Below are 18,028 nucleotides of genomic sequence, written 5' to 3' on the forward strand. Positions count from 1 at the left end.
AAAATGTTACTTTCTACGTGATGATGAGTCTTTGTGTGTTCACTGACGTCGTGAAATCCACCCATCATAGCCGCAGCACTAGGATGTGCTGCAAGCTACTGCATGTAACTATAATTAAAAGGATGGATGACATTCAGCAGGAAAGACAGTTGAAATGAATCAATACTTGTACTCTCTTCTTTCAGCACTCTTGACATAGTAATATACTGTAAAAGTGAAGTAGTTAATTGCAGATATTCAGAGCTGTTGCAATATGCCGGGCTTTGTTGTCCTCGGGCTGACGTCTGCTGAGGCCACTCTTTACTTGTAGGCACAGCAGTGGTGTGCAGTTGGAAAGAATATGCATCTTACGGCAATAATACCAAAATAGTAATATGTCATATTTGATGGTTATTTTGGAAGTTTAGATAAATAAATCTTTGACTTTTGTATTTTCTTCAAATTCATTTAAGGGGGGTAACATGAAAGTTTGCTTGCCACAGGAGTTGGCCCAGTAGGCGGTAAAGCCCGTGAGCTGTGGTTTATGCTAATCATTTGCACTGTAAGAACAGACTGACCAATCAGATTGCTCATCATCTCAGATGCCTGTTACATAATGATCATGATGGCAGCATTTCTGAAAGTTAAGGCGGATACTTTCTAACAACCGTGACCACGACGTAGTGCGGCTGAATTCAGGTCTCTGCTGTCGACATCTACATCACCTGCTGTTAAACTGTAATACTCTCTCAAGATTTTTCTTCTCTTTAAGTATGGTGGGTCAGTTGAGGTATGCTGCATTTGTGTGTTTTTGTCTGCAGTATTGTTTTGTAAGAATGCACTCTGAGTGTGTCTGACAGTGTCTGTCTTTGCTCTTTAAGCTTGTGTGTTGAAATGCATTTGTTTTTGTGTTTTGGTGTTTTATTCATGCTCTGTAGGTCTCAGTGAGTGTTTGTCAGGATGGCTCCTGTAGATTAGTTGGATTACAGACTCCCAAGATTAACCAAGAGAGCATCTGTCAGGGACTTTCTGCTAGTATTACAACTACCACTGCTACTGCATTTACCGCTAGTACCACATGTACTGTTTGTATTTACTGATGCTTTACCTACTGCTGCTACTGCTACTACTAGAATATAACTACCCACTGCTGCTACAACGTGCCTACCACCTGCGTTTGTGGGTGTGTATTGATCATTATTTTGCTTATGTACAGTATGCCTTCCTAGTTGGTAATGATGTGTTGGGCGTCCAACTTGTAACAGATGAAGCTGGTGGAACTGCAAGAGAAATCTGTTTAAACCCCTTACGGCATGGTCCTGAATCTGAAAGTACAGTTGTGTTGGTCAAAAATAACTGAAAATAAATCAATATTTAGTTGAAGTTAGCTAGTGTGTGGAGTTATTCTGTAAGGAAAGATTGATTCTGTGTGATACGTTTTGTCAGTAATTGATGGAAAACAATATTCTGCTCCTTGTGTTCCGTGTAGACTTCACTTCACTAACATCAAAATCACGCTGTGTATACGGCACTGTACTGGCCACCTCCTGCCAGCATGTTCTGATCAGAGGCATTATGCAATTTGAGGAGCTATGTAAAACATTGGTAAATCACGTCTTATTATTTTTCCTCTCTGTGTCTTTCAGTCATGTCTCGTAGGAGTTCTCGCCTGGTGTCCGGCGGCTACTACAACTCAGATGAAGAATCTGATTCAAGTAGCGTGACAAACATATCCTACCGTGAAAACCCTGTCAAGTACGTAACTCTAACTATGTGTGTGTGCTCGTATGTCCATAGCTTGGATTCTAGTCAGCAGCTCTGATTTGCAAATTGAAATGTTAAGCAATCTTTGTCCTTTGTCCTGTACCACCTCCCCCTCCTGTGTGTGTGTGTGTGTGTGTGTGTGTGTTGTCTTATTATCGACAGGGTTTTCAAGAAGAAGGCAGGGACCCGCAAGGCCGGCTCTCGTACCCCCAGTAGAGCCAATAGCAATGCTACTTCTGCCAGCCCCGAGCCACACATCACTGCAGGCCAGTATGATGGTAAAACCAATACAACATCGTATCTGTGCAAGAGTAATAATGACATAATATCCTGTCAGTAATAATAGCATGAATGAGGTCTTGTTTCAGCAAAAATGCTTCCAAAATCTCAAATGTGAGGATTTGCTGCTTTTTATGTTTTGTACCAGTGTAAATTGAAAATGTGTATTGGACTGCTGGTTGGACAGAGAAGAAGATATCACAATGGGCTTGCTAAAATTGTGATGTGCATTTTTAATTATTAATTAGTCCCTACTTGCAACCCCTTGTCACTGGTTGCATATGTTTTCTTTCTTCTTCAAGTCTTACAACAAGAAAACAAATAAATAATTATTATGTGATTATTCACAGCTGACAGCTCTGTTTTTTCTCCCTTCTCCCTCTCAGGTCTGAGTCCTTCTCCCTCAAGCAGTCAGACCCAACCAACCATGAGGACTGTACCCTACACTTCGACCATGGCCACACCTCGGCCTGCCCTGACCCCATCATCAGCTCGGAATCAGACGCCGACCCGCTGCCCCACAGTACCTCCAGAGAAGAGCCCCTACGCTGCGCTCTGCAGCTCCAGCAGACCAGGATTACACCTCAGACCCAACCACAAGGAGCTGAGTCAGAGCGTGGACAGCTCAGGGTACTCGTCCTCTGAGGGCACTCACATGAAGCCCACAGCCGCCACCACCACCAGCTACACCAGTAGGAGCCACAGTGATAGTGGGGCTCCCACTACTGGATACAGAAGCAGAATTAACAGTGCCTTCTTTAGTCTGATGGGTGAGTATGGAGTGTGTGTTTGCTTGTATGTGTGTGTCTGTGTACTACTATGTAATAATGTCATTGTTTCCTATGTTTTGTGCAGACTCAATCTCATTGATGGCCGTCGCAGTACAATCAAAAATAATGCATCTGACAGCTTTAGGTATGGTGTTGGTGTACATGTTTAACTTTGTCTTTATATATATTTGCACATATATGAACAGTGTGTAAACACATGTGCTTGTTTTTGTAGCTTTGTTAAGTGGATTTACACAGCACGTGTCCACATTTCCTCATGTATGTGTATATACTGCTTTCACATGCCTGTAGGTTTGGTTTTGCACTTGATGCATGTGATTTGGCTTCAGCTTATCAACTTTTCTTCTCGTGCCTGCAGCTAATACATCATTCAGCAGTCACATGAAGAAGGCTTGTGGTCTGTTTCTCCTCCTCCTCATCCTACTTCTATGTAAGTGACATAAACATTTAACAGATTATGTCTGTCAGGGTTTTCAATCACAGCATGGAGACAGGTTAACTTATGCTGTGTCTTAAATGTTGAAGTCTTGTTTCCCATGTTTCCTTGTCAGAAAGAGACGATTTAGTTTTTATGATCACTTTGGAGAGCTCACTATGTTTGACGTGACGCTCACAAAGTTACTTAAAGAAAATCAAAGATTTCCTTCTTTGAGGATTGCTCTCTAGTTTTGTTTATATTGTGTATATTTTTGTTGGCTTTTTGTAGCAGGGTAATGAAATATCCTACCACACCTACTTTCCTGACAACATCTCAGTCTTAGTTTAGTGGTACTCAGGGTTTTCCCCCCAGGAAATTAGCTCGCAGAGGTGGTAGGGTCTGCCCCAGAATGTGTGTTTGACTTGCACTGCAGCACTGCGCGGTCTCCTCTGCTTGTGTGGTGACTTTTTCCTCACACAGCCCCACTTCAGTGTGACTGAATGAGTCACAGTAAATGTCAGTCATTACAAGTTTTACATGTGAGGGCCTTTAATCTTAGAAGCTACATGGAGTCAGGAGATGTTTACTTTGAGCAGACTGTGTCTCTGTTTCTAAGTGCACCATTCCTCCTGTTTTCTCCAGGTATTTGGTTCCTTCTTCCTTTGTTGGTCTCTCTCATTTCCCGCATGACTGTCACAAAGACCCTGTCGCAGACAAGACCCAAGAGTCAACCTGTTATCCCTGCCACTCCTCCTCAACTCAGCACCGTGCATCCTACACCTGTGGTGGTAGGGCGCATCATCTTCATCTACCTGTTTATGTGTGTGTGTATGTGTGTGTGTGTGTGTGTGTGTGTGTGTGTGTGTGTGTGTGTGTGTTAAATTGAAATTGATTGGCAATGGATGAGTGGATAGATTACCGTGGGTTATTGCAAATGTTTCTTAGCCTTCCTCCCTGTTGTGTAATGTGGCAATTTTACATGAACAATATAGTATTTATTTCCTAGTCCACATTTGGTAATTTAATAGAGGGACATTAAAAAGCAAAACTGTAAGATTGTGCAAGAACCAGACAGCAGAATCAATAAAGTACAAGGAACTGGCAACAAACAGAATTAAATTAGAAGAGAGGGGAGTGTACATCCATTTCCTTCAGAGAAGTTGTCAGACTTGTTGTCCACTCCTCAAATGAGGTCTGGGAGGTCAACGGATTGAATGATGTAACTATTATGAGGCCTACTTAGCATACAGTGTATACTGTAAGCATAATGACAGAATATAAAAGGAAGACTACAATAAAACACAAAGTCATGAACTAGAGATCATCTAGTTGGTCCCTTCCCTTCTTCCTACCTTCCTACTTCCAGCGCCCTTGCTCGGACTACACCCATCTTCGAACATGGCCTTCATTTTGATCTCAACTTTTGCACAGTTGTGACGCCAAATCAGTCCACAGACAGACATATGAACACCTGGCAAACCACTTCTGTGGTAGTTCCCGCTACAGTAGGTGTCTCCAGGGCCACATTTGCCATGATGACACACACAGAGAATCACGGCTGGTAGTAACTAAAATGTTTCTTAGTTCCTTATAACAAATATCTGTCTGTCTTCTGCCATTCCTTTCCTCTTGTGGTTAATTTGCTCGGTGTGTTGTGAAAAGTCCTGCCTGGTGAGTCCAGGATGGAGGCCAGGCTGGGAGTAGTAACAGGGTCACAACCCAGCTGTACAAGAGTAATATCTAGTGGTGGTGATGGGGAACTGCAGAGAATTACAGGCAGATTTTCTGCATGATTTTGTAGCTTTCTTATTTTGGATTGTTAGAAGAGAGGGGAGGATAACAAACATCTATCTATTTGGGGTTGTTGGTATGCAAATTTGGGGTCTTTTTTGTTACATCGATGCATTAAGAGATGTTTTTCCCTCTAGGATCCAGCAGCTGTGTCTGCTGCTGTAGAAGTGAAGATGCAGCATCTTATGGTAAGAGACAAATCGTCTGCAAATTATTGACAAACATGAGAAACTCCTGAGGTGTGATGCTCCATCAGCTTCACTTTCACACACAAAAATGAAGCCTGCTCAGCGTAACAAAATAAAGAAAGTGATGAAAGGACTAAAATAACTTTGAGGCCTCATATGTACATCTTCATGTTTTTGGAGTGTAACCTGTGTCTGTGTTTGTTGCAGGAGGAGCTGCAGCTGAAGCAGGAGGAGCTGCAGCTGAAGCAGGAACGCCTTCTCTCCCAGGTAAGGGGGTCTCACTCTCTGTTTCTGCCTGTTTCTTTCTCTGTTATCCTCTGTGTCTTCTGCCATTCCTTTCCTCTTGTGGTTAACTTGCTCGGTGTGTAGTGAAAAGTCCTGCCTGGTGAGTCCAGGATGGAGGCCAGGCTGGGAGTAGTAACAGGGTCACAACCCAGCTGTACGAGAGTAACATCTAGTGGTGGTGATGGGGAACTGCAGAGAGTTACTGGCAGATTTTCTGCATGATTTTGTAGCTTTCTTATTTTGGATTGTTAGAAGAGAGGGGAGTGTACATCCATTTCCTTCAGAGAAATTGTCAGACTTGTTGTCCACTCCTCAAATCAGGTCTTGAAGGTCGAAGAATTGAATCATGTAACTATTATGAGGCCTACTTAGCATACAGTGTATACTGTAAGCATAATGACAGAATATAAAAGGAAGACTACAATAAAGCACAAAATCATAAATAACTACAATGTTTCTAACATGGAGTTCCTTATAACAAACATCTATCTATTTGGGGTTGTTGGCATGGAAATTTGGGGTCTTTTTTGTTACCTCGATGCATTAAGAGATGTTTTTCCCTCTAGGATCCAGCAGCTTTGTCTGCTGCTGTAGAAGTGAAGATGCAGCATCTTATGGTAAGAGACAAATCGTCTGCAAATTATTGACAAACATGAGAAACTCCTGAGGTGTGATGCTCCATCAGCTTCACTTTGTTTTAGCAAAAATGAAGCCTGCTCAGCGTAACAAAATAAAGAAAGTGATGAAAGGACTAAAATAACTTTGAGGCCTCATATGTAAATCTTCATGTTTTTGGAGTGTAACCTGTGTCTGTGTTTGTTGCAGGAGGAGCTGCAGCTGAAGCAGGAGGAGCTGCAGCTGAAGCAGGAACGCCTTCTCTCCCAGGTAAGGGGGTCTCACTCTCTGTTTCTGCCTGTTTCTTTCTCTGTTATCCTCTGTGTCTTCTGCCATTCCTTTCCTCTTGTGGTTAACTTGCTCGGTGTGTAGTGAAAAGTCCTGCCTGGTGAGTCCAGGATGGAGGCCAGGCTGGGAGTAGTAACAGGGTCACAACCCAGCTGTACGAGAGTAACATCTAGTGGTGGTGATGGGGAACTGCAGAGAGTTACAGGCAGATTTTCTGCATGATTTTGTAGCTTTCTCACTTTGTATACTTTGTAACTTACAAGTACTCTGGAAGTGCAAACCTCTGCATATCCCAAACATTTCTCCAACTTGCTGTTGCAGACAACAAAGGCATCTGTCCTGATTTAAATGGATTTTGTTAGCTTTTAAAACTTTGATATTTGAATCTGTTTTAGTTTTATGGTAACATGAAAAAATATCTGATTTTGTTTGTTAGGGCAACCCTAACCCCAAACCCCAAACAAACATCTATCTGTCTTTTTTGTTACCTCGATGCATTAAGAGATGTTTTTCCCTCTAGGATCCAGCAGCTTTGTCTGCTGCTGTAGAAGTGAAGATGCAGCATCTTATGGTAAGAGACAAATCGTCTGCAAATTATTGACAAACATGAGAAACTCCTGAGGTGTGATGCTCCATCAGCTTCACTTTCACACACAAAAATGAAGCCTGCTCAGCGTAACAAAATAAAGAAAGTGATGAAAGGACTAAAATAACTTTGAAGCCTCATATGTACATCTTCATGTTTTTGGAGTGTAACCTGTGTCTGTGTTTGTTGCAGGAGAAGCTGCAGCTGAAGCAGGAGGAGCTGCAGCTGAAGCAGGAACGCCTTCTCTCCCAGGTAAGGGGGTCTCACTCTCTGTTTCTGCCTGTTTCTTTCTCTGTTATCCTCTGTGTCTTCTGCCATTCCTTTCCTCTTGTGGTTAACTTGCTCGGTGTGTAGTGAAAAGTCCTGCCTGGTGAGTCCAGGATGGAGGCCAGGCTGGGAGTAGTAACAGGGTCACAACCCAGCTGTACGAGAGTAACATCTAGTGGTGGTGATGGGGAACTGCAGAGAGTTACAGGCAGATTTTCTGCATGATTTTGTAGCTTTCTTATTTTGGATTGTTAGAAGAGAGGGGAGTGTACATCCATTTCCTTCAGAGAAGTTGTCAGACTTGTTGTCCACTCCTCAAATCAGGTCTGGAAGACCGAGGAATTGTCTAATGTAACTATTATGAGGCCTACTTAGCATACAGTGTATACTGTAAGCATAATGACAGAATATAAAAAGAAGACTACAGCAAAGCACAAAATCATGAATAACTACAATGTTTCAAACATAGAGTTCCTTATAACAAACATCTATCTGTCTTTTTTGTTAGCTCGATGCATTAAGAGATGTTTTTCCCTCTAGGATCCAGCAGCTTTGTCTGCTGCTGTAGAAGTGAAGATGCAGCATCTTATGGTAAGAGACAAATCGTCTGCAAATTATTGACAAACATGAGAAACTCCTGAGGTGTGATGCTCCATCAGCTTCACTTTCACACACAAAAATGAAGCCTGCTCAGCGTAACAAAATAAAGAAAGTGATGAAAGGACTAAAATAACTTTGAGGCCTCATATGTACATCTTCATGTTTTTGGAGTGTAACCTGTGTCTGTGTTTGTTGCAGGAGGAGCTGCAGCTGAAGCAGGAGGAGCTGCAGCTGAAGCAGGAACGCCTTCTCTCCCAGGTAAGGGGGTCTCACTCTCTGTTTCTGCCTGTTTCTTTCTCTGTTATCCTCTGTGTCTTCTGCCATTCCTTTCCTCTTGTGGTTAACTTGCTCGGTGTGTAGTGAAAAGTCCTGCCTGGTGAGTCCAGGATGGAGGCCAGGCTGGGAGTAGTAACAGGGTCACAACCCAGCTGTACGAGAGTAACATCTAGTGGTGATGATGGGGAACTGCAGAGAGTTACAGGCAGATTTTCTGCATGATTTTGTAGCTTTCTCACTTTGTATACTTTGTAACTTACAAGTACTCTGGAAGCGCAAACCTCTGCATATCCCAAACATTTCTCCAACTTGCTGTTGGCTCCTTGGCCCAAGCTACATCTGTCTGTGTATTTTAATAGATAACCATTCATATGTTTAGAGCCCTTAATCAGCTTCCAAGCAGGGGTAACTTTGTTTTTATTTAGGATGAACATCTACTCTGTTTAGAAACCTGGCTTGAGAGTGTGAGAGAGAGTATGAGAGTGACATCTGTAACGTCTTACTGAGCCATATTCACACTGCCCATCACTCCTCCAATCTCACCATGAGGCCAGTAATGACTGACCCTGTCATCTCTTTCTCTCTCAGATGAAGGAGAGACTACAGCTGGACATGCAGCAAATGAAAGCCAAGCTTGAGGTTGTGGACTCAGACAGTCGGCTGCGTCTGGAGCAGGAGCTTGCTGGGTTGGGCAGGCAGATGGTGGATTACCAGACAGACAGCCACTCTGCTGCTGCCAGCCTCAGCCTCAGGATCCAAGCTTTAGAGGCCCAGAATGCCAAGGTAACAGCGCTGGTAGAGATGACGGCCGAGACTCAAGATTTTTATAAGGAAATATCGAGGCAGTCATTAATCCTGTCTTTTGTTCATGTTATCTTCTAACCTGACGTGTTTCCTTTAGATTGTGTGGCTATAATGTGACTGCCTGTTTCTTGTAGCTGTCCCAGGAGTGGTCGTCCTTCCAGCTGATGCCTCCTCCAGCCCCCTGTCCTGATACCAGCACCATCCCCATCCACAACCATCTCACCCCAGAGCTCCAACAGGCCATGGAGAAGTGGCTCACTGACCGCATCAAGGTGGCTGGAGGGATAGATACTGTATCAACTCTTAAACCCATATAAATATAATCACAGTACAAGAAAATCTGTCGTTGTGAGGCTTAATTACTCTGTCAGTAGTTCTTAATTAGACCTCTGAATAATACTGCTTATATGATCTTCAATCAATGTTAATGTGTCCGTGCGCATCTGTATCTTGGCGTATGTTGATAAATATGACTTGGTGCACACATACTTACGCTACGTACTGTATGTGAATGTGAATCAGGAGCAGGATGCTATCAGGCCTGGTGACAAAGGAAGCTGCTCAGACTGTGGACGTCCCGTGGCTGACAAAATGGCCGACTTTGCACTGGAGACTCAAGGTTGGGAAGAACATCCCCATGTCACTGTCACTTGGCTTTATTCACCAATATTTAATCTCACTGTGTGGTCACGCTAGCAAAAAGAGTTATTTTGCATTGAAAACAATCACATTTTATTTTTAATATGTTCATTCAAAATGAGTCCCTTACAGTTAACATATATAAATTGTGTGTGTGTGTGTGTGTGTGTGTGCGCAGGTGCCAGTGTGGTCAGTACCAGGTGTTCAGAGACATATCGTATTCGTTCAGCATGTGTGACCCTGTTTGGATTCCCTCTGTGGTATCCATCTGAAAGCCCACGCACTGTTATTCAGGTATTGTGATGTTCTCTCTATGATCTGTTTCTCCTCTTCCATCCTTTCTATCATGTCAAACCTGTTATTTCCCCTAAACAACGTATCATCCATTACCTTCCACTCTCTTCTATCTTCTGAAGACATCTGACATCTCTGTATTTTCTCCTCTACTCCCTTTTCCTTCTCTCTCTCTCAATGTTTCTTAGTAAGAAAAAGGCTATACACAGTTTTAACAACTTGGCCCGACACTTAACAGCTGTGGCTCCTCCTTTCCTCCCAGGGCTACCCGGTGCTGCTCCCAGGGAAATGTTGGGCGTTTCACGGTGTCCAGGGGACTCTTGTGATCTCTCTGTCTCACCCTACCATGATAACTCACGTGACGCTGGACCACCTGCCGCGCTACAACTCCCCCACCGGCCGCATCGACTCCGCCCCCAAAGACTTTGAAGTCTATGTGAGTGCTCCCAGTCTAGAAATGCAACACATGACTGCTGCTGTTTAAAAAGTGATTTGCTGCATTGAGTGTCTTGCATGCTCTCTGCTCTGGAGTATTCTGACAGAACATTACCTAAACTGTCTGCCTGAATTCTGTTTAATTAACAGACATTTTTATTAGACGATAGCAGCTTTAAAAAGGAAATATTATTATTAGTCAACTATAACAAAGTTTGGATGATTGTGAATTTGGCATTTATGTCATTTAATGTCATTTCATATGTCATGTCATGTGCCTGTTGGATTTGTAAAAAGACCGATGAGGCTGGGAAAATATTGGACATGATCTATTATTAAAACAAAATTGTTTTTGGAGAAGTTTCTTACTGCTTTTTTGTTTGTTTTTGGAAGGTGTAAATCTGGTGGTCACCTTCCATTTTTCTTCCTTTTACGAGGCATCGCGTAGAGCGGCGTACCAATTGATGATGGTGATTCTGAATAGTCACCGCTCTGACATAGTTGCGATCTCTCTTTCTCTTTCCCAGGGAATGAAAGATGACACAGAAGAGGGAACACTGCTGGGGACATTCACTTACAATGAAAATGGAGAGTCAACGCAGACGTTTAAGCTGCCTGTGAGTTGAAACTGATAAATATGAATAAGACTTGGCTTAATCACTTCCTGTCCTGTTTACTGTGAAAATGCAAATAATCTCACAACTTCTTTTGTCTTTTTTGTCTTCATCTCTCCTGCACTGTTTTCCTCTACTCTCTTACATTTTCTCTTTTCTTTTTATTCTTCTCTTTCTCTCTCTGTTCTTTTCCTCCGTGCCCCCCCACCCCCCTCATGCAGAACCCCAGTGACGTAGTATATCGAGTTGTGGAGCTGCGCGTCCTCACTAACTGGGGTCATGTGGAATATACGTGTCTTTACCGCTTCCGTGTGCATGGACAGATCGCCTCTACATGAGACGCGAGATTCACGGACCACGACCTGACGGCTCATTCCGACATATCAGAAAGTGCATTTGCAATGTACACTGTTTAAAAAAGTAAAATTCAATTTGGTGGTCTGAGGTGCGTTCAGGGCCAAATGCTACTGAAAAAGTGTTGTCACTCCTGTGTGTAAGCAGGAGCAGCTGTGTTTTTTTTTTAATTGCACGCTTGGCTTTGAATAAATGTACAGAATGAAGTGTTTCTAAGAACCAAAAACACCTCTAGTGAAACCATTTCAAAGCATAAAGTTCTGGAAACTTTATGCTCTTGGTCATAGGAGAGTGCCTCATTATGATTTTTAACTTTCATTATTATTAATTATTACTGCTATTTATCAGGTTTTCCTACTTCCTTTCCAACCTGGGAGATCCATTTCTTTATGTTTTTCCACTGAGCAGCTGCAGTGGCTCGATGAGACTCTGACAAGTCAAAGGAAAGACTGAGTTTTTAAATGAACTTTACTGACCCAAATTTCCACAGATGGTCCTGCCATTTGAACTAGCAACGTGTTTGCAAGCTAGCACCTCAAGGCTTCCTGCCACAGCACATAAGTAATGAAGAGACATAAAGGAAGTAAAAAAAAACAACATATCTCTTAACATGCTCTGTCCATTATTAATATCTTTACAATATAAACATCTAGTTTGTGAAGCTCTCAGTCTGGCATGTTAGTTTCCTGTTATCTGAAGTAGATGAAACAGCTGTTACGCCATTTTTGACGGGACATTCTTCCGATATTTGGTTGTTGCTGATGTTGTCACTGATGGGATGTACCATCCTATGAACAACAGGTAGAAACTATACAGAGGGCAGCAGTGAATGTTTTTGAAGAAGTATTGTTTGTTAGTGTTAAATTTGATTTTATAGTCCTACAAAAGGTAAAATATGCAACATGTGTTTTGTTTTCTCTTTTAGCACGTTTTAACTCCTAAGTTTTGATTTCATTACTGGTACTTGAATACTTGAAAACCTCTTTTTCTAACCTCTTTGAAAGGCGTCATGTTGACTTCATGACATCTGTGTTTCTACGTCCTTGTACATAACACTTCATTTTTTGTATGAGCTACACAGCCAGGAAGGAAATGTGTGTATTTATTACTTTCCAACGTGTTATACACATGTAAAACCATCAAGTTTACGATTCAATAGCTCTAAAATAGTACCTGTTCACACATATATTGTTTGGACTACACACAGCAGAACTGTGTACATCAGTGTCATTCAACTGTCTCCCATGTATTCTTTGTTTCTTTGTGGTACAGTACATTTAGATGATGGAGAAAATATTAGATATTTGTTCTTATTATGAAGTGCACTAGAGGTAAATCCAGGTCAAATCTATCATTTCTTGCTAATTTCCTCTATTAAGTTTATACTATAATAATCTTAAATGAGATGTAGAGAGAGAGAGGCAAATGAGATAGAGAAGCTATTTTACAAGAAATACAGTGGTAAAGATGAACTCATATTTGTAACTTTTTATTTTTGTGGTGTGGGGTGGATGCAAAATATTTTTATATTTGTGCAGGTTACACGAATTTATGATCTTAGTGTATTGCATTTTTTTTTAATTTAAACTGATGATAATTGTAGTTAATACAAGGACAAGGACTGGTACAGTTCTAATGTTTTTAATTTTACTTAATTCATTAAGTACCTTGATTATGCATAACCATTAATTCATATGTGCAGTGCTTAAGAATCTCTTTAACTTCCTCATAGTAGATGCACTTTTATTTAATATGTTGTATTAAAACTTGATTGGCTTTTGAGATGCAGATAAGGTCAAATGTGTGTAATTATACACAGTACAATGAGGTGGAACGTTTGTTTTCCTATTTGAAAGCTGTTGAACGGCCTGTACAGTCCTAACGCTTCTGTCTTGTGTATACGTGCTCTTTCCTGGACGCACAATACAGACAGTGTAGTTCTCTTAGATTCTTGTTAGTGTAAAGCCAAACAGCAACGCAAAGAACAATGTTAATTAGGTTCATCTTCTCCATACATATCAGATGTATGTTTAATTCATCTCAATTTAAAACAAGCCTAAAATACGACTTAAAACAGTAAATCCAGATGTTTATTGCCGTTGCTGACAATTGTTTTCTCTTGTAATTAAACAGATTCATGTGTCAGATACTGCCTGAGGTGTTCTCCCGAGTATTTGACTATCAATGCCTATTTGTAAGCCAAAGTATGATGTTTGTCTGATTTAGTGAATAAAGTATTGTTATATATTTTTGTCGTTGCATGTATTGTTTTATAAAGTCCTACTTTCTAACGTCGACTTTTTAAACGTATTGGAATCTGCATTGTAGTTGTCACTGTGAAGTTACATACTTTTAACCACAATGGACCTTTTGACACTGTGAAGTGGTGTAACTAATAACATTAACGACGGCTCAGGTCCATTAACTGTTCCAGTAAGTCATTCCAGTGGGCCAGCACACACAACCCCAAGAGCCCGGAACTGGCTCACCTTTAAAGTTCTGTATGAGATTTCATGAATCTCTGTATTTAAATGAATGGAGAAAAAAAACATTTCTTTCAACATCTACAATATCTTTTAGAAATCAAGGCAAGGCAGCTTTATTTATAGAGCACATTTCAAACACAGAGGCAATTCAGAGTGCAAGCTCAAAATTGACATAGGCAAGAAAAAGCATTAGAATGACGTTAAAAACAAGCAAAACAAACCAATAAAATCAATTTAGATAGAATAAAATGCAATAAAAGACATAAAATGAAATAGAAAGCAGTTATAGTAGAGTGCAGTAAGACGTTTTAAAGTTGCTAAATCCAAATTAAAGCGGTTCTCTGACTTTGTGTTGCGCTTACATGAAATTGAGTGATTTACGTACGACAGATTTTTCAAAATCAAAATTGAAGCACCAGGGACCGAGATATCCTGACATCCTTCACTAGAATCTGGATGACTAGTAAATGCCCACATCTTTCTAGCTCTCTGTTATAAATTCAACACCTCCAGCCCCATCAGAGATAACCCAGATGACATTATCAGGGATTATGTTCTTAAACCACAACTGTTTTTGCGGGCTGACGATGAGTAAACTGATGGTGTGTAAAACAGTTGGTTGCGTAATTAAAAATGTTATGAAACACAGCATTATTTATCTAAGTGCTTGTTTGTCGTTTGACTTTTCAAGCTCGTCTTCCCAGCGGGGTTTTTCTCAACACCCAACACAGTCTGGGCACATTAGTAACACCTTGCATTAGATTTCTCATTTATGTTTACCTTGCATCACTTGTTTACTGAACAGAGTACAGGTACACAGTGCTGCTGTAGATAAGAATTACCCATAGGAATAGACCTGGGATCAGATTACCCTTTTATGAACCATCAGAAGGCAGAGTCCCCTTCACACATTAATACATGGACACAATGCCAACCCCATCTAACTCAACCTACACACGCCCCCTTTGAACGTATCCAAACTGTCCAGTGACTGAAGATGTCTCAGCAACCCTGTTTTGCATTACTGCCCAATCACAGCTTGCGTTGGTTACTGCACTGTGGAGAGATAGCCATTGTCCCTCAGACTGGAGCAATCCAACGATGGCATTAGTCCCTGTGGAGCGTATTTATAAACCCCTGGCCCCCGTGATCTGGTGCTACATGCAGGAAAGTTCTGCAGTAAGTGAAGAGGACTAGGACTGCAGGACTCTCTCTTGAGGTACGATGGGTTGATGTGATGTCTGGTTTCACTGTGTAGTCCAGGTGTTCTGTATGGAACATTTATGTGTGATTGTGACAATGAATAGTGCATTAAAATTGTTGCTATGAAGTTGACTGTAAAGTTTAGACTTTAAAACATGTGACACTTTTTAGGGGGGCAAAAATGATACGTGGATAATCAAATGTATCCCTCTACTCCCCATTCTCTGTCATGGCATCCCAGCCTCTCCTCCCAGCGTCAGCACTTCATCCCCACAATGTTCAACACCACTCTGAACCCCGCCACCAACCTCTACGAGAACTCTACCACCGCTGGTGGCCCCGGTGGACCTCCACCATGGTACCAGTTCCCAGTATGCGCCGTGGCCCCTTACGGCTTTATTTTCTACTTTGGGGTCAAGGTGTTCAACCTGGCGGTGGGGACGCCCTGTAACATCCTGGTCATCTGGCAGATCGCCACCAAGAAAAGTGACGCGTCCACTTCTGACATCTTCATATTCAACCTGGCCATCTTGGACGCCTACTTCTGCCTGATGACGCCCATAGAGATGGTCAACCGACTGCTGCTGGATGACAGTCGCATCTGGTACTCTCAGAGGTTCGCTTATGGGATCAAGGACGTAGCACCACTCTTTCTGGTGAGTTTTTGTATGTAATCCTGTACGCCAGCCCAGCATCAACTCTGCATCATGAAAAAAGCCAAAGAACTGTGACAGTGTCTTTGACAGCAGGCTTTTCTTAACCTGTTACCTGCGATGACACAAGGTCCTGTGAAGCTCAATACATGTGGCTAGGCTCTAATACAGGGGTATCCAACTAAAATACAAAGAGGTCCAGTTAGAGAAAAGAACATCATAATGTCTAACTTGCGTTGTGAGTAAGTGTGATATATATTGAAGAAGCCTGGTCGTTGTATCAACGTCTGCATGTAATCAACAACTGACTGTCAAATCAAATAAAGAAAGTACAATTCAATATCTATTGTCACTTAACATTGAACTATACAGATATATAATACTGTAGATATGTATAATGTTCCTCTCTCATTAAGTAAAAGAAGGGCTGCATTTCAAAATAAAAGAGAGAAAATAAATAAAACAGCTTTTGAAGCAGCAGCTTGAGTTTCTTTGTTAACTGTTTCACATCTTGACTTCACAGTCTCTCTTCCTGTGTCGCTCACTCGCCTCATCATCGCTCACTCGCCTCTCACCTCTCTCGTCTGCCTGTAGTCCAAGTCGCAATGTTTATCGCCTGGAATGCACAGATATGATTGGCTGAGTAGCATCACGTGGGCTGGCTTAACTCGTATGCAATTGGTCTGTGAGTTTCCTGATCCGCGAAACCAGTGCCGTAAAGACTAGAAAAGCTGCGCCGGTTAAAATAGAAGCGTCAGAAATACAGCTTTCTAAAAGCAAGTTTGCTGCTGCGTTTGGATGTTACACCGCTCATAATCCTGAATAATGTACTGTGGTTGCTGCAAATTCTACCATCATCTCATAGCCTCATACCCTTATTTGTCTCATAGGTTTATTGTAATTTAATGCTGTTGTATTTTAGACACATTTAAATATCATGAGCCTGATTGTTGGTCTTTAGAGAGCAGAACACTTTCTCCTTTGATAAGACGTATATGTATATGAAGGTCCATCTTTTTGTCTGGAGAATTCATTTTTCATCCATTAAAACTGTAGTCCAGTAATTTTGATTCAACCCCCTCCAGACACAGATTTTCCTTCCACTAAAGTGTTGAAATTTACTGCAACATGATATTCCTTCACTGATCTGCTGTTGCAGGTGTGTATCTGCCTGGACCGCTATGTGGCCGTGGTCCACCCAGTGCTGTTCACTGGTATCCGGGACAATAAGATCCGCATTGGCATTTCTGTGGTGGTCTGGGGCCTCATCCTGGCTTATGGCCTCACCAAGTGCACCCTGGGAGTCATGAGCGTCAACGAGGTCTTCAGCGGTGTCATCCTCTTCTCCTTTGCAGTCATGGTCTTCTGCAACTTCTCCGTCATCTGGGTCCTTAGACGTTCTGTGGTGGGAAAGGAGGAGATGCACCCGGTGAAGAAGAAGGCCTTCAAGATGGTGCTGATCATCCTGGCCATCATCGTGGTCAACTACCTGCCGCCCGTGGCTCTCATGCCCTTTGTGTCGTACTACTCGTTCATGGTGTTCCGCTGCCAGATCAGCATCAGCGTGTTCTCCATCATGGACCTGAGCTGCAGCATTGAGCCTCTCCTCTACATCACGAAGATGGATCGCGTGGACGGCAGGTGCTGTGGCTCGAAGAAGCCGCGTGATGTCAAGGTGTGATCAAGCCTCCATCATAAATTAACCCCATCTTGGAAACTTCTTCCTATGGATATTCCCATTTTTACCACGGATGACTGGACAAACAAAGCTAAAACGCAGAAACTACATATTTGGTCACAACTGAGTTTGACTGGCATCTGACTTTTTGATGTCTGTTTTACCCTCAAAAAAAGGGTTATGCCACAAAAATGTATCATTTCTGTGAAAGCATCACATTGAAGTTGCAGTAACAGCAAAACAGAGCTAAACACCAAGCTGAACTGCAGTAACTGTAATCTGTGGACTCTTCTGGCACTTTCTGCCAGAAAAACAGCCAACTAAACACCTAGCAAGAGACACACACACCAACACACAGATACATTTAATTCATATAGCTATACTGTAAATAATAAAGCTTTAAAATGATTAACTTGGACAGGAAGGCTGCATTTTTCCATCCTATTTCTTGTTATCAAAAAGCAGAGTGCAGTATCTGATTATATGTTTGGTATATAGTAGGTTCTATGATAACGATATATAAAGGTAAGATAATCAGCCTAAAATGCATAAAATGAAGAAATATGCTGCAACCTTTCTGTGTGTCAGTTTGCCAGCCAGCCTTAAAACTAAAAAAAAAATGTTTAACTTCACTGTTGTTACTGCTCATTGCCTTTGTAGGGAAGAAATGTACAAAATGTCAAGATAATAAAGTGTAGCTACAAGGGTGTGTGAGAGCACACAGATAAATATGATCAGTGC

General features: G+C 41.8%; 2 protein-coding genes across 2 annotated transcripts; both read left to right on the forward strand.

Moving 5' to 3' along the window:
* Nucleotides 1-1,627: 1,627 nt before the first annotated feature.
* Nucleotides 1,628-11,343, forward strand: sun2 (Sad1 and UNC84 domain containing 2). The gene is made up of 17 exons (XM_070926997.1): nt 1,628-1,734; nt 1,906-2,021; nt 2,409-2,792; nt 2,878-2,937; nt 3,172-3,243; nt 3,874-4,019; nt 5,160-5,210; nt 5,418-5,477; nt 6,062-6,112; nt 6,321-6,380; nt 8,716-8,910; nt 9,066-9,197; nt 9,421-9,550; nt 9,749-9,864; nt 10,127-10,300; nt 10,827-10,916; nt 11,135-11,343. The coding sequence occupies exons 1-17, from the start codon at nt 1,628-1,630 to the stop codon at nt 11,249-11,251; spliced, it is 2,061 nt and encodes a 686-aa protein (XP_070783098.1). The 3' UTR covers nt 11,252-11,343.
* A 3,888-nt stretch (nt 11,344-15,231) lies between these two features.
* Nucleotides 15,232-17,290, forward strand: LOC139290088 (G-protein coupled receptor 4). The gene is made up of 2 exons (XM_070911784.1): nt 15,232-15,612; nt 16,769-17,290. Exons 1-2 carry the CDS (start codon nt 15,232-15,234, stop codon nt 17,288-17,290), a joined length of 903 nt encoding a protein of 300 aa, XP_070767885.1.
* Nucleotides 17,291-18,028: the final 738 nt, after the last annotated feature.

Source organism: Enoplosus armatus, chromosome 2 (genome assembly GCF_043641665.1).
Source record: "Enoplosus armatus isolate fEnoArm2 chromosome 2, fEnoArm2.hap1, whole genome shotgun sequence".
Taxonomy (NCBI): Eukaryota; Metazoa; Chordata; class Actinopteri; order Centrarchiformes; family Enoplosidae; genus Enoplosus; species Enoplosus armatus.

Bases quoted from the DNA above. Each gene is read 5' to 3' on its own strand.
- sun2 (XM_070926997.1), top strand. From the start codon at position 1,628: ATGTCTCGTAGGAGTTCTCGCCTGGTGTCCGGCGGCTACTACAACTCA. The intron at 5,478-6,061 runs GTAAGGGGGTCT...TTTTCCCTCTAG, and splicing joins AGGAACGCCTTCTCTCCCAG to GATCCAGCAGCTTTGTCTGC. The intron at 10,301-10,826 runs GTGAGTGCTCCC...TCTCTTTCCCAG, and splicing joins CCAAAGACTTTGAAGTCTAT to GGAATGAAAGATGACACAGA.
- LOC139290088 (XM_070911784.1), top strand. From the start codon at position 15,232: ATGTTCAACACCACTCTGAACCCCGCCACCAACCTCTACGAGAACTCT. The intron at 15,613-16,768 runs GTGAGTTTTTGT...CTGCTGTTGCAG, and splicing joins ACGTAGCACCACTCTTTCTG to GTGTGTATCTGCCTGGACCG.